Raw genomic sequence first — 15,198 nt, 5'->3', positions numbered from 1 at the left:
GTCACTGGAGGATTTCTGCACCATTTTCTCTGCAGTACGAAGATTAATCTGGTAACAATCTCGCCCTTTTTGCCGCTTCACTTTATTCCTCTACAAACCGAGATAGAGAAGCTGCAGCGCTGTCCGCAGGGTGTGAACTTGGCGACGCGTCGTTGAATCTCAGGAAATTAAAGATACAGATTTTTTTTTTTCTCACTCAAATTTTCATTGCACGCCCGGGATACAGATTGTCATCCCAGTGCAGGAAGAGTTAAAATCCACGTCAAATCCAACACTGCAGCTACGGTCAGACTAGAACTCCTAGCATGGCTTCACAACCTGCAGTGCCGGAGTCTGACGGGCACACTGGGAGTTGTAGTCTCACCTTTGGAGTGTCGCAGTCTGAGAAGACATGCTGGGAGATGCAGTCTGACGTCTGGTGTGCCGCCGTCTACCAAAGAACTCTAGGAGTTGTAATATCACATTTGGTATGCCGCCGTCTGTCAGGGCATGCTGGGAGTTGTAGTCTGACGTTGGGAGTGCCGGTCAGGCAGGGCATGCTGGGAGTTGTAGTCTGACGTTGGGAGGGCAGGGCAATGCTGGGAGTTGTAGTCTGACGTTGGGAGGGCAGGGCAATGCTGGGAGTTGTAGTCTGACGTTGGGAGGGCAGGGCATGCTGGGAGTTGTAGTCTGACGTTGGGAGGGCAGGGCATGCTGGGAGTTGTAGTCTGACGTTGGGAGGGCAGGGCATGCTGGGAGTTGTAGTCTGACGTTGGGAGGGCAGGGCATGCTGGGAGTTGTAGTCTGACGTTGGGAGGGCAGGGCATGCTGGGAGTTGTAGTCTGACGTTGGGAGGGCAGGGCATGCTGGGAGTTGTAGTCTGACGTTGGGAGGGCAGGGCATGCTGGGAGTTGTAGTCTGACGTTGGGAGGGCAGGGCATGCTGGGAGTTGTAGTCTGACGTTGGGAGGGCCGGTCAGGCAGGGAGTTGTAGTCTGACATTGGGAGTGCCGGTCAGGCAGGGCATGCTGGGAGTTGTAGTCTGACATTGGGAGTGCCGGTCAGGCAGGGCATGCTGGGAGCTGTAGTCTGACGTTGGGAGTGCCGGTCAGGCAGGGCATGCTGGGAGCTGTAGTCTGACATTGGGAGTGCCGGTCAGGTAGGGCATGCTGGGAGTTGTAGTCTGACATTGGGAGTGCCGGTCAGGCAGGGCATGCTGGGAGCTGTAGTCTGACGTTGGGAGTGCCGGTCAGGCAGGGCATGCTGGGAGTTGTAGTCTGACGTTGGGAGTGCCGGTCAGGTAGGGCATGCTGGGAGTTGTAGTCTGACATTGGGAGTGCCGGTCAGGCAGGGCATGCTGGGAGCTGTAGTCTGACGTTGGGAGTGCCGGTCAGGCAGGGCATGCTGGGAGTTGTAGTCTGACGTTGGGAGTGCCGGTCAGGTAGGGCATGCTGGGAGTTGTAGTCTGACATTGGGAGTGCCGGTCAGGCAGGGCATGCTGGGAGCTGTAGTCTGACGTTGGGAGTGCCGGTCAGGCAGGGCATGCTGGGAGCTGTAGTCTGATGTTGCGAGTGCCGGTCAGGTAGGGCATGCTGGGAGTTGTAGTCTTACACCTGCTGGTGTGATATTTGTGTCGGCCGATCTGCCGTTTTCTCGGCGGATCGTAGATAATTCCGGTAAATTCTTTGCCACTTCCAGCTGTAAATCCGTAAACCTGATGGAAAACGTGCAGCGATTCCGCAGCGTCCTCCGCCGGTGTCACCGGGCCGCACATGGCGAGAACGAAGGCGACACGGACGCCACGACAGCTGCGTACGGCGGTGGGGACGGTTACCACGGAGACGCAGGCGGTAAGACGAGGAGGTGGTGCAGCACACACTACACGGAACACACCCGCACAGACCTGACCACACACGGAACCCGCCGGTACAAGCCCCGGGATTAGTCACCTCTCGGGCGGCGCAGGCCTCGCTGGCTCCGGCCTGGCTGATGGGGCTGAGTCCTGGGCCCGGCCGGCCGCTCTCTGTCCCGAGCCGCGGTTCACCGACGATTCCGGGACTCACACTGACAGCGGAGAGTGACAGGAGATCGTTATCTACAGACAGGTCCGGCAATCAGAGACCATCCGGGACAATGGCGGCCCCAGACCGGAGTAGCCGCCAGCCGAGATCACCGGATGTCAGAGCGAATCGATGGGGAGAGCCAACTAGGATCCAACTCAGCCAATCAGAGGGCGCGTCTCCGGCAGGCGGGAGGAATCGAGCGTGGAGAGCGCTGTCAGCAGCAAGGCGGATTAATGGAGCGCTGAGCGGGAAGAGGCCGCGATCTGGAACACTTTTGGGGATAATTGTTGACTGGAAGTTTTTCAGGGAAGTTTTTGAGAGTGATACAGAGCAGACATCCTGCCGTGACTCCATTATCAGTGGCTCTCTGATTGGAATGCAGTTTTTTGATCTACCGCATGCGATTACGGCCACCTTTCTTTTTTTTGCCTTTAGTTCGCTGACGTCTCTCGTGCTTTACACCATCCGTACACCTCGTCCATGCGACTATTTTAGAGCCTCAATTTAGCTGTAAAAAAACGGACACATGGCGACTACGAGATGTCACGTAGTATGAAGGCTGCGGAGCAAACTCCTGACCAGAATCCAGACGTGACACGCCAGACCGGAGAGCAACCATCCCATGAGACCCGCAACAGTCCGGACCCCCACATACACACGTCTCTGCGTGGCCCTCACCTCTAGTTACCAGGATGGTCCCCAATTCTCAGACCCAGGCTTCTGCCCACAACACGGCAGGTCCAGGACAGGTCGGGGTCGTTCCTGTGAGGACAGGACTTAAAGGGTTATTCCTATCTTTAAAAATTATCAACTATCCATGGAGGAAGTGATGAGTTACCGATCAGTAGGAGCCTGACTGCTAGGACCTGCAGCAATCCTGAAAACAAGGCTCTGAAATGCCCCATCTGAATGGAGCCGTGGCCAGATGTGTGTCCCAGCTGTCTCATAGACAATGAATGAAGCGGTGGCCAGACATTTATCCCAGCAGTCCCATAGACAATGAATGGAGCTTTGGCTGGACATGTGCCCCAGCAGTCCCATAGACAATGAATGGAGCAGTGACCGGACATGTGTCCCAGCAGTCCTGTAGACAATGCATGGGGCAGTGGCAGTACATGTGCCCCAGCAGTCCCATAGACAATGAATGGAGCAGTGACCGGACATGTGTCCCAGCAGTCCTGTAGACAATGCATGGGGCAGTGGCAGTACATGTGTCCCAGCAGTCCCATAAACAAGGACATGTGTCCCAGCAGTCCCCTGGACAATGCATGGAGCAGTGGCCGGACATGTGTCCCGGCAGTCCACTGGACAATGAATGGAGCAGTGGCTGGACATGTGGCCCAGCAGTCACATAGACATTGAATGGAGCAATGGCTAAACGTGTCCCAACAGTCCCATAGATAATGAATGGAGCGATGGCTGGACATGTGTTCCAACAGTCCCATAGACAATGCATAGAGATGTGGCAGGACATGTGCATCGGCAGTCCCATAGACAATGAACGTCGGTGTATCATCTGTGTGACACGTACCGGCACCTGGGAAGCAGCGATACAGTTAATGCTGTTACCCAGTGCCGGGTGCTGAAGACGGCTCTCATCATCCTTCCCTCCTCTGTGCTAGCAGGAGACAATGTTGAGAGTTGTAATCAGCTGATAACAGTGAGAGCAGGAGGCGGCCGATGGGAGTATTCATACATAGATAACACAGGATCCATCATTCACAACAGGTGATGTCACAGATCACCTTCTAATTTATTCACAATGACCTTTGCACATTATCATTAGATGTTTGCATGCAACAGATAGAACATATAGATGCCTCTCCATTACTAAGCTGTGGGTTTGATGTTACTGGACAATACAAAGGTGACATCAACCCCCACAAATATTACTCCACTTGCCACCGCTACAGGTCAAGTGGGAAGAGCTGGGCAAAACGCCAGAATTGGCGCATCTACTAGATTCGCCTTTTCCAGGCAGCTGCAGGCTATTTTTCTGCTTGGGGGGGGGTCAATATCCATGGCCCCTTACCAGCCTGAGAATACCAGCCCCCCAACTGTCTGCTTTAGCATGGCTGGTTGTTATTTAAGTAATTAAAAATTATGGCGTGGGGACCCCTCTATTCTTGATAACCAGCCTTTCTGAAGCTGACAGCTGAGGGTTGCAGCCCGCAGCTGTCAGTTTTGCCTGGATGGTTATCAAAAATATAGGGAAACCCACGTCACTTTTTTTAAAATTATTTAAGTGCAAGCGGCTGATGAATACTCCCATCATCCGCTCATGCTCTCACTGTGATCAGTTGAAGTCAAGTCTCAACATTCTTCCTGCTAGTGCTAATCACAGCATGAGCAGGGGTGAATGATGAGAGCCGTCTTCAGCACCCGGCCCCGGGGTAAAGTGCGAACAATACCGCTGATTCCTAGTTTCCAGGATGTGTGGTACTTATGCGGCACACAGTTGCCACGTACACAGCTGCCACAAGTATTACACACATGGACATCTCCGATATTGGCTTTTCCAGTATCGGAAATATCAGAAGATGTGAAAGAGCCCCAAGAGTGTGCGGTGAATTTCTGTTGCCTTGGACGAGGAGTCACGTACCCGTTCCACCAGCACCTAGCATCACGACTGAGAGCACACCAACCTCCTGATATCTGGACATGTGCCCCAGCAGTCCCATAGACAATGAATGAAGTGGTGGCAGGACATGTCCGCCTCTGCTTCACTCTGGATTCTGCAGAGCCCCAGTGTCAGGATCAGTTAGAGTCGGACCCCCGACCATCAGTAACTGATAACTTAGAAATTTAGGTATTACCCTTTAGGCCACACTCACATGGTCAGTATATGACATCAGTATTTGGAAGCCAAAACCAGGAGCGGTGATGAATACAGAAGTGGTACGAGTTTCTAATAGACTTCTCCTCTGATTGTTCCTCCTTTGGTTTTGGCTACAAATACTGATGTAAAATACTGACCAAATACTGAAGGTGTGAACGAGGCCTTATAGTGAATGTTTCATCGGAAAATTACCCATACTTTACATCAGGCTTCTGGAATAAATGTGTCTGTTAAAAACATTTGAATATGTTTTTTTTTTCTATATCAGAATCTTTATGAAAAATAAAAAATAGAAATCTGTCTATTGTCACCTCTGGGGCTTTATAGACTCTAGACTCAAACTCCTTGTTCCACGAAATTCATATGTACATTAGCCGCAATGAAAAGACTGTCCTATCTGTTGTACAAAGGTCATTATGAAAAAAGGAGGAGGTGAGCTATGACATCACTTATTGTGAATGGTGGATCCTGTGTTATCCTCTATATAGAGATGTTACCAGTTATTGTAAAGGAGGAGGTGAGCTGTGCCATCATCTATTGTGTATGGTGAATCCTGTGTTATCCACTGTATATAGAGGTGTTATCAGTCATCGTACAGGAGGAGGTGAGCTGTGACATCACCTATTATGAATGGTGGATCCTATGTTATCTACTGTATATAGGTGTTATCAGTCATTGTACAGGAGGAGGTGAGCTGTGACATCATCTATTGTGAATGGTGGGTCCTGTGTTATCAGCTGTATATACAGGTGTTATCAGTCATTGTACAGGAGGAGGAGGTGAGCTGTGACATCAGCTATTATGAATGGTGGATTCTGTGTTATCGGCTGTATGTAGATGTTATCAGTTTTTGTACAGGAGGAGGTGAGCTGTGACAGCACCTATTATGAATGGTGGATCCTGTGTTATCAGCTGTATATAGAGGTGCTATCAGTCATTGTAGAGCACTGATATTAATATCTACTCTCAGGATGTGAATGGTGACATGGATGCACAGAAAGACCATATGACTGGGCAAATACCTGACAGGACAGGAAGTGTTGTCATTGGGACAATAAAGAAGAGGAGCCACATATTTTCATAAGTAAATGTGTATTTTAATTTGATATGTCTTCTTTGAGTAACGAATGGAAGCGGAGGCAGAGATGATGAAGTTCACATTCGTTTTTTATTTTCAAAGTGGAACCTCGGGACCACGGTCCGGGGGGCTCCGAAGGGGGCGTGACTAGTGAGCCCCGGGTACCCGTAGTAAAGCCCCTCAGACAGGACCAGAATGGAATACCCGGGGGATACAGGTGCTACCTCCAGTAAGACCCCGGACACGTGGCAGCAGACCAAAAGGGATAACAGAAATAGCAGCAGAGTCCGTAGTGAGACGGGTTCTGGATCCGGGTAGATTGTAGATAGCTGGCTCAAGTAACCTTGTCACAGTCCTCGGACTCAGATGGCTGTTGGCGGAACGGGATGGCTTTCGCCCAGATGGTTGCAGGTATGACCAGGGTTAACAGGATTCAGATATTTCTGTGGAGACACACAGCACAAGAATATGCACAGAGACTGCTAACGCAGCGCAGACCGATTAGCAACAGAACCGGATGTCGCAATGATTGAAACTCGTTGCTCCGGCGCTCTCCCTATGGAGGAGAGGCCAGATATAGCAGCCAGTGCACTGCTATTGGATAACTGTTTTTTTTTTAAAAAATGCGCGCGGTCCCTTTAAGAAGCCTGGAGAGTGTCCGTGCCCTAATAGCTTTGACTGCAGGCCTGCCAACGGGACGCCAGGAGGTGGTGGAAGGGAAGAGACCTGAATGCTGAGAAGCAGCGTGGGACACATAGGGAGCCGGCTGCTGCATAGGAACAGCGCGCAAGAAACGAGGTGAGTGCCCTGGACGGCGGGGGGGGGGGCAGCAGCAGACCGGGGCGCAGAGCCAGGACAGGTACCGGATGTAACACTTTGATTGGATTTTCACGCTCCTCTCTAGGTGAAATGATTTAGGACTAGTTCGTGCCTCATTCGATAAGCTTCCGTCTCCACTGCCTCCATGTTATTACAGTCCTCTTCAGTCTCCATGGCAGAAGGTCCAGGATCGCACCAAATATCCAGGCCGTGCTGGAGCGCGATGTTGTGCAGGATGCAGCAGGCCAGGATGATCTGCGCCGACTTCTCGGGGGAGTATTGCAAGGTGGCGCGCGATCCATCTAAGCAGCGAAAGCGGTGACGAAGCGCCTGCTGAGCGCGCTCCATGACGCTGTGAGTGGCGGAGTGCGCCATGTTGTATCTGTACTCCTGGGGGCTCTCGGGGATTTGCACCGGCGTCATTAGCCAAGGCCGGAGGTGAAACACACTGTCCGCTAATAAATACAGAATATGAGAACGTTATCTCTCAGAATATATCGCAAACTCAATTATTTATACAGGGGTATAAAAACAATTCAGAACTTTGAAAAAAAAATGCAAATATGGGTTTTATCATACTAGTTAACCTGAGAAAAGTTGGTCGACTAAAACATACATCTTTTTTTTACTATATATATTTCATATTAGTTAGAAAAATTATCTATGTGTAATTTTTTTTTTTTACTTTACTTTTGTAGCCCCCTTAGGGAACCTGATCCTGTCGTTGTCTAATTGCAGTCAGTATATAGTTAAATTAACATTTTCCTATGAAATCCAGGCAGGCTGTGGGTAAGGGCCCCGTCACACATAGCGACGCACCAGCGATCCCGACAACGAAATGAACTTGTCAGGATCGCTGGTGTGTCGCTACATGATCGCTGGTGAGCTACCAAACAGGCAGCTTCACCAGCGATCAGCACCAGCGACACGGGGGTAACAAGCGATGCACGTCGCTTAGTTACCCACTGTGTACCTTAGTTACCAGCGCGCTGGTGCAGGGAGCTGGTAACCAAGGTACACATCGGGTTTCTAAGTGCTGCGCGGCACTTAGAAACCCTCTGTTTTCCTTAGTTACCAGCTCCTGCTCGGTCTCCCGCCTGTCACACACAGCGATGCGTGCTGGCCAGCGGGAGACCAGCGATCAAAAAAACATCCTGGCCATTCCAGGACGATCAGCGATAACTGGCAGGGGGGCCGGTCGCTGGTCAGTGTCACACACAGCGATCTCGCTGGTGAGATCGCTGTTACGTCACAAAACTTGTGACTCAGCAGCGATCTTGCTAGCGAGATCGCTATGTGTGACGGAGGTTTACAAAGGGGCCAATAAGGCAGTGATGAGGGCTTCCAGCTATCTCTCAGCTACCATTGTAACCCGTCGGCACCATTTATTCCTCCGTGTGCACCAGCTATTGACATTTAGGCATTGACAGCTGCATTTAAATGCTTAAACAGCAGCGATTATAGCTGGATCGGGTCGCTGTTGTTACAGGCAGATGCGGTCTGTGTCACACAGCTCTGTACTTGCGCACCCTGACTGTGACATACAGTTATACCAGGGTGAGAAATGGGGTTCGCATGGGATCCTATAGGCGAATGTGTGACTATACTGTTGCATAAGTAGGAGACATCAGACAGGGAATCCCCCACCATCGTTTAACAACCCCTCAGGGTATATAATGCATAGCTGCAGACACATGATGGGAACATACCCAGCATCCAACCTTCTTTATGCATTTTCGTCTCAAACAGACAGGAAAGGTTGGACTGGTGGAGAACCATATCATCCTGGGTGCTGCCGGGTCGGTGGGTTTCAGCCCAGAGAAGGACCCCTTGAGTGTCACACACCAGAAGGCAATTTAAAGAGTGCAAGCCCTTCCTGTTTATATATGACAAGTCCTCTGCATTAGGGGCTTTAATGGTCACATGCATGCAGTCCACCACTCCCAGCACACCTGGGACCCCCGCCAGGCCATAAAAGTCATCCTTCAGCTTCTGCACCGACACATCCTCCTGGGGAAAACAGATGAACTGCGCGGCTCTCTCCACCAGAGCGTCGGTGACATTGGTCACACATCGACTCATGGAAGCCTGGCTGATTCCAATCGTGTCTCCCATACGGGTCTGGAATGAACCAGAGGTGTAAAATCCAAGAGCCGCCATGATCTGAGTCTCAGGGCTGATGGCACGGGATCGCTGAGTCGGCCGGCATAGGCTCGCACCCAGAAGTTCAACCAAGTAGTCGATGAATGGCCGGGGGAAGCCATATGTAGTAACCAAGTACTCATTGGAAACGTCATCCAGGCGAAACCGGTCCAGGGTGCGGTGTCCGCGGCCGTATAACAGGAGGTCACAATCCAGGACAGTTATCGGAATAGCCATAGTCAAGCTACAAAGACCAGCAAATGTCACAAGTATCCTGGGCTACGTCATAGGGAGGTTATCTGGAAAGAAGAGAAAGGAGGCGGTCATCACTCAGGAACCATCCATCTGCGATTTACATCTACTGATGGTCAATGTGGTCTAGACATAATGGAAAGTGAGAATCCAGCTCAGGAGCTGATCCTGCTTCATACCAGGCAGATACTGGCTGCGTTACACAGCCGACATCCACCTGTACCAGCAGCGACTGGAGCACCCTCAAATCACAGCAGTCCAACCATTTATATATTGAATAATAACATTGGCGCGATCATAGGGAACTGATGGGTTACCATGATATAACTACCATATTGGTCCTTCTATGAAGTAGAGCCACAGGCTGAGCTCCATATGAAAACTGCAGTATATAGTAAAGGTGGACAAATCGCAAGTTTAAGGCTGTGTTCACACGTAGCGTTTTTTTTGCGTTTTCGCAGCGATTTTAAATGCACGATTTTGCCGTGAAAACGCGAAAAGTAAGCAGAACATTTGCGGATGGTGTCCATGGTCCGGAGGAGAGGAGATTCTCCTCCAGGCTCTGGGTACAATAATGCTGTAAAAAATAGAATTAAAATAAAAAAATCGTCATATTCTCACCTTCCGATGTCCCTTGCAGCGTCACCAGACCTCAGCGATGCTCCCGGCAGGTCCTGTTCCTAGTGATGCGTTGCGACAATGACCTTTGATAATGTAGCGGTCTCGCGATACCGTAGTGGTCTAGAAAGACCGCGACGTCAAAGGCCATTGTCGCAATGCATCACTGGGAACGGGACCTGCCGGGAGCATCGCGATGATCGGGGACGCTGCGCGGGATGTCGGAAGGTGAGAAAGACACCTTTTTTTTAATTTTTTTTAATTATTTTTAACATTAGATCTTTTTACTACTGATAATGCATAGGCAGCCTCAATAGTAAAAAGTTGGTCACACTAGTCAAACACTATGTTTGACGAGTATGACCAACCTGTCAATCAGTTTTCCAAGCGATGCTACAGTTCGCTTGGAAAACGCTAGCATTCTGCAAGCTGATTACGCTTGCAAATCGCTAGTTTTTCCGCGGGAAATAGGCGGGAATTAATATGCGGTTTTCTCGCGTATTTCCTGCGGAATGGAATTCCCGCGGAAATTTCCGTGGCAATTCCGCAACGTGTGCACAAAGCCTAAGTCCTCTAGAGGAACTGAAAATAAAGTAAAAATTAAAATGTTTTAAAAAAATGTAAAAGTTTTGATCATGTCGCGTCAACAATAATTAAAGATAAAAAAATCATATTTAGTAGCGTCGTGACCAAAAAATACATTAAACTATAAAATTATTAAAAGTATAAGTTCAATGCCGAAGAAAAAAAAAAATTGGAATGCCTGAAAGGCTATTAAATCATCGCCAACCCCTCTCCCCAAAAAACAAAAATGACAATAAAAAGTGACCAAAATGTCACACATACTCCAAAATCAATATACAGGACTAATCTCTAAAAATAACGACAATGTTTTTTTTGTTTTTTTTTTACAAATTTCAGAATATTTTCTCACCTCTAAAATATTTACTACCTAATGAATGATGTATAGATGGCATTTAGCAATTTCACCGCCCTTGGAAAGTTCACAGCATGCTGCATGCGAATCGGGTCATATTGTGACCCGAAAGGAACCACGACAAGCAAATCGCTAAGTGTTGGAATCACTTGGATTATTTTCGACTTGCTTGCCACAGTATCTTGGGGAACACCATGCGACCCCATTCACTTGCACTATGCTGCAGTCTCTGGACTTGTGTCACAGCCGAAAAATTGAGGAACACTAAGACCAAATGTTTTGGTCATGTGACTTGATGCGACATGAAAAAAGTCGCTGTGCCTTCCTAGTCTTACCCAGTGATTCCTGGTCTGCGCTGCAATAATGCGGCCAGCCACAGGATTCGGTCAGAAACACTCCTGCTCTTATTTCCACAGACGCCTTGGACTCGATATATTAAATGTGATTGATCTTTGTGATTGTGGGTCGAGCACAGCAGGCGCCTTTATGTATATTTTTCCTTGAGCGCCAGTTATTGATATAGAAATAAAGGTGAGATCTACGGAGAGAAACGTATCCGATCACTGACGGGTGGAAATCCAACGATGGTCTACTATTTCCAAGGCCGATTTATCGCCACCATTCTGCCATGTACATGTAATATTACATGGCGAAACACCATATAATATCCACATCACACCCGGTCAGGCCCGCCCTCCGTCCCCGGCTGCATCTGGGAGACATTATCTCCATAACATGAAATGGAACAGTGATAGCTCCCAGGGGCAGGACCACCACCATAAGTACACATGGGTTAGCGGGGCCCCTTGCCATCATTAAAGCAGGGACAGGAGCCCATCCCAAAAATGGGGTCCTGCTGGGGATAGAGAGGTGGCGTTTTATACAAGCTCTCTCTACTTGTCAAGCCGCTCCAAAAAATGTCGAGTGCACTTCCTCAGCTAATTTCGGAACTGCCATAAAAGTGAATGGAAAGCGATAGGTGCAGGTCCCAGAGGTGGGGTGCAAGGAATTTAGTTACCGGAGGATTCTTGGAGATGGGGGTGCTCTACGAGAAGCTATTAGGAAATATGGATCCATTTATGGTCCTTGCACAGGGGTCCTGTCATTTCTGATATTCATACCTGATGCCTCTGCATAAGTTTAAGCTACAGGGAGGAATGCAAAAGTTTCATCTTCCCTGCAGCCGCTCGCTTCCAGTCATCGGGGCGGCTACAGTCACTGATCACTATCCAATGTCATCTCTCCTCGACTGACAGCCTGTTCTGCAATAAGCGGTAACTGCTGCACCGCCCCAGTGTCTGGAAGTCAGTGGCTGCAGGGAGAATAAAAGTTATTTTTCTCCCTGTAGCTGCTCTTCCGCTAAGGCGGGCATGATATAAATGCTATTAACCTGAAGATTACCGCAATATATGCAGGTAAAAAGCGTTTGTTTGATTTTTGTAGGTGATAGATTCCTTTTAAATTGCTCCTTCATATGCAGCTGGACTGTCCTGCATCCGCCATCCTGGCTGCCTCTTGTGATTACTTGGCCCCATGATGTTGCAGGGCCTTGTAAGCGCAAGAAGCATGAAGGATGCTGGTCGCAGAAGTTACGTCTGCCCTACTCAGGATGCCATGGAGGACCGGTCAGGACAGGGAAGCACTAATGTCTTTACTCGACTCAAATTTAAGTGAAAAAAATACCTATCCCCAGCGTCGCATAGAGAATGAATGAAGCAACAGTGGTCAATCTTCACTCCATTCATCAGTGGGGGATTCCCACCAATCTAGTACTTATTACCTGTTCTTCTTACCAGAATACTCCTTTAAAGTGTTTTTCAGCAGCGCCGGTGGTGAGGCAGGGCTTGCTAGCACCAGAGGAAGCCAATTTTTTTCTCACTTCTCACCCGTGGGCCATTAGATATAAAACTTAAAAAAGAAAGTTATACATTGTTAAGTTCAGTTTTCATTACAAATATACTGTATATATATGTTATTATCCTGGCCCTAAACCCAACCCTAACAATAGCACGATCCCAAACCTTAACCCTTATGGTACTGTCACACTTAGCGATGTACCAGCGATCCCGACCAGCGATATGACACGGTCAGGATCGCTGGTGCATCGCTAAGTGGTCGCTAGTGAGCTGTCACACAGGCAGATCTCGCCAGCGACATCGCAGGGGTCGGGGATCGCTACTTACCGACACACTAGGCGATCCTGCGTCCTCCCATCCGGCTCCACGTGTCGCTCGTCTTCACAGCAGGAAGCGCCACAGGAAGCTGACGACGAGAAACAGTCCAGGACGTTCTCGCGCGATCAGCGATAACCAGCGGGGGAGCGGGTCGTAGGTAAGTATCAGACACAGCGATATCGCTAGCAATATCGCTATAACGTCACTAGTTATAGCGATATTGCTAGCGATATTTCTTAGTGTGACAGGCCCTTTAGTCCAAAACCTAGATAGGATTAGGCAAATTATGTAAAAACTTAAAATTTATTATCACGTTATTGTTTTTTTGTTTTTTTTTTACATTCGGGGCAGCTCTCGCAGCCCGGTCTTTTTCTCTCCTCTCCTCTCCAAAAATGACAAAGGAGGAGACGCAGGGGAAAGCACAGGACAACCCCGAGTTGCTGCCTATGCAATGCGCATCAAGGTGATCTTCTCATCAGCTGTTGTGTTCTGCATAGGCAATGATGTAATAATAATAATCTTTATTTTTATATAGCGCTAACAGATTCTGCAGCGCTTTACAGTTTGCACACATTATCATCACTGTCCCCGATGGGGCTCACAATCTAAATTCCCTATCAGTATGTCTTTGGAGTGTGGGAGAAAAACGGAGAACCCGGAGGAAACTCACGCAAACACGGGGAGAACATACAGACTCCTTACAGATATTGTCCTTGGTGGGATTCGAACCCAGGACGCCAGCGCTGCAATGCTAACCACTGAGCCACCGTGCTGCCGCGTTGTTATCTCGGTCGCTACCTATGCACAGCGCAACAGCCGATGACAAACTCACCTGCTCTCTGCATAGGAACCGGTGGCACCGACCTAGATGTCAAAGCTCTTTAGGCTTGTCAGCTATTTGGCGCGCTTTTACTGCACCCCCTAGAAGAAGCGGCGGTCAGAGACGGGGCCAAATACTGCAGCCCCATACAATTCGGCATCCCAACCGCCCATACTGGTCCCACTTCTGCAATCAGCTCATTTTTACCCCACAATGAACGCCGTAAAAACAAAACACAAAAAAAAACCCCTTGGCGGAATGACTTTTCACAATTTCATCGCACGTGTTATCAGGTTTTCCCATTTTTCAATACATTATATAGTAAGGTGAACGCTCTCGATCACAACTATGACTCGTCCCGTGAAAAAACAAGTCCTGGGTGGATGGAAAAGTTACTGCTTGTGCAAGAAGACGAAAAAATGAAAATGAGCCGCAGTGGGGAGAGCTAAAGAAAAATGGTGCTATTGCCAATAGCAACCAATTAGATTGCAGCTTTCATTCTCCATAAAGCCTCTGAAAAATGAAAGCTGCATTGTGATTGGTTGCTGTGGATTATTACTTTCCTGGTCTCATATGTCCCACAGAAACTATTTAGCAGAGCTGAGCAGCCCCCTCCGGTGAAGCAGCAGCGGCCCCGCCGCCCGGGTCCCCACACAATCAGCCATTTACCGAATTTCGGGCTCTCCAGACCTCAGCGCAGTCTCTGCAGTCAGTCTTGTTGTTGGCGGCTGCAGATTCCACATCTCATCACAGATCATGACGCAACTCGGAAAAAAATATCCTCGTTTCTGGTAGAAATTAGGCGGTCATAAGATGGTGCTGCGGGGATGAGGGGGGAACCGGAGAGTGAGGGAATTTTTTTTGTGGGTGTAGAATGTGCGACTGAGAAATCGCAGATGAGCTTTCCACGCAGACAGAGCAAAACACAAACAGTAATGGCGGCTCCGAGCGCCGGACCGGGGACGTGAGGGAAGGGGGAGGAGAGCCGAGACCGGGGACGAGAGGGAGAGCCGAGACCGGGGGGGGACGTGAGCCGGGGACAGAGGGGGAGCCGGGACCGGCGACGTGAGGGGAGGGGAAGGAGAGTTGAGACCGGGGGCGAGAGGGGGAGCCGGGACCGGGCGGGGGGGACGTGAGCCGGGGACGTGAGGGAAGGAGAGCTGAGACCGGGGGCGAGAGGGAGAGCCGGGACCGGGGACGTGAAGGAAGGGGAAGGAGAGCCAAGACCGGTGGGGACGTGAGCCGGGGACAGAGGGAGAGCCGAGACCGGGGGGGGGGGACGTGAGCCGGGGACGTGAGGGAAGGAGAGCTGAGACCGGGGGGGACGTGAGCCGGGGACAGAGGGAGAGCCGAGACCGGGGGGGACGTGAGCCGGGGACAGAGGGAGAGCCGAGACCGGGGGGGACGTGAGCCGGGGACAGAGGGAGAGCCGAGACCGGGGGGGACGTGAGCCGGGGACAGAGGGGGAGCCGGGACCG

The 15,198-nt window shown here is 50.0% G+C and overlaps 2 protein-coding genes across 9 annotated transcripts in view; both read right to left on the bottom strand.

Annotated features, from left to right (window-relative positions):
- The window catches only part of AMBRA1 (autophagy and beclin 1 regulator 1), a 62,258-nt gene extending 60,096 nt beyond the window's left edge, over window positions 1-2,162 (bottom strand). For 4 of the 5 annotated variants that reach the window (XM_073541671.1, XM_073541673.1, XM_073541674.1 and 1 more), the window contains exon 1: window positions 1,928-2,162. The gene's annotated coding sequence lies outside the window, so the exon portion shown is untranslated. Of the gene's footprint in view, window positions 1-364; window positions 501-1,927 lie in introns of those variants that run through there. The other variant, XM_073541672.1, reaches the window with a different exon arrangement.
- Window positions 2,163-5,955: 3,793 nt separating this feature from the next.
- HARBI1 (harbinger transposase derived 1) lies at window positions 5,956-15,045 on the bottom strand. 4 transcript variants are annotated; one of them, XM_073541669.1, is made up of 4 exons: window positions 14,390-15,045; window positions 12,507-12,634; window positions 8,487-9,218; window positions 5,956-7,232 (listed from the first exon to the last, which is right to left on the bottom strand). In XM_073541669.1, exons 3-4 carry the CDS (start codon window positions 9,154-9,156, stop codon window positions 6,859-6,861), a joined length of 1,044 nt encoding a protein of 347 aa, XP_073397770.1. In that variant the 5' UTR covers window positions 9,157-9,218; window positions 12,507-12,634; window positions 14,390-15,045; the 3' UTR covers window positions 5,956-6,858. The 4 variants fall into 4 exon arrangements, with proteins under 4 accessions (XP_073397770.1, XP_073397768.1, XP_073397769.1 ...); XM_073541667.1 differs by having other exon boundaries at window positions 12,520-12,634; window positions 14,390-15,044; XM_073541668.1 differs by lacking the exon at window positions 14,390-15,045 and adding an exon at window positions 13,733-14,232 and having other exon boundaries at window positions 12,520-12,634.
- Between the last annotated feature and the right edge of the window lie 153 nt (window positions 15,046-15,198).

Source organism: Dendrobates tinctorius, unplaced genomic scaffold, assembly GCF_039654945.1.
Source record: "Dendrobates tinctorius isolate UK_male_01 unplaced genomic scaffold, ASM3965494v1 ptg000124l, whole genome shotgun sequence".
Classification (NCBI taxonomy): Eukaryota; Metazoa; Chordata; class Amphibia; order Anura; family Dendrobatidae; genus Dendrobates; species Dendrobates tinctorius.
The sequence above is the reverse complement of the archived record's forward strand: the minus strand, read 5'-3'. Positions and strand labels throughout refer to the sequence as shown.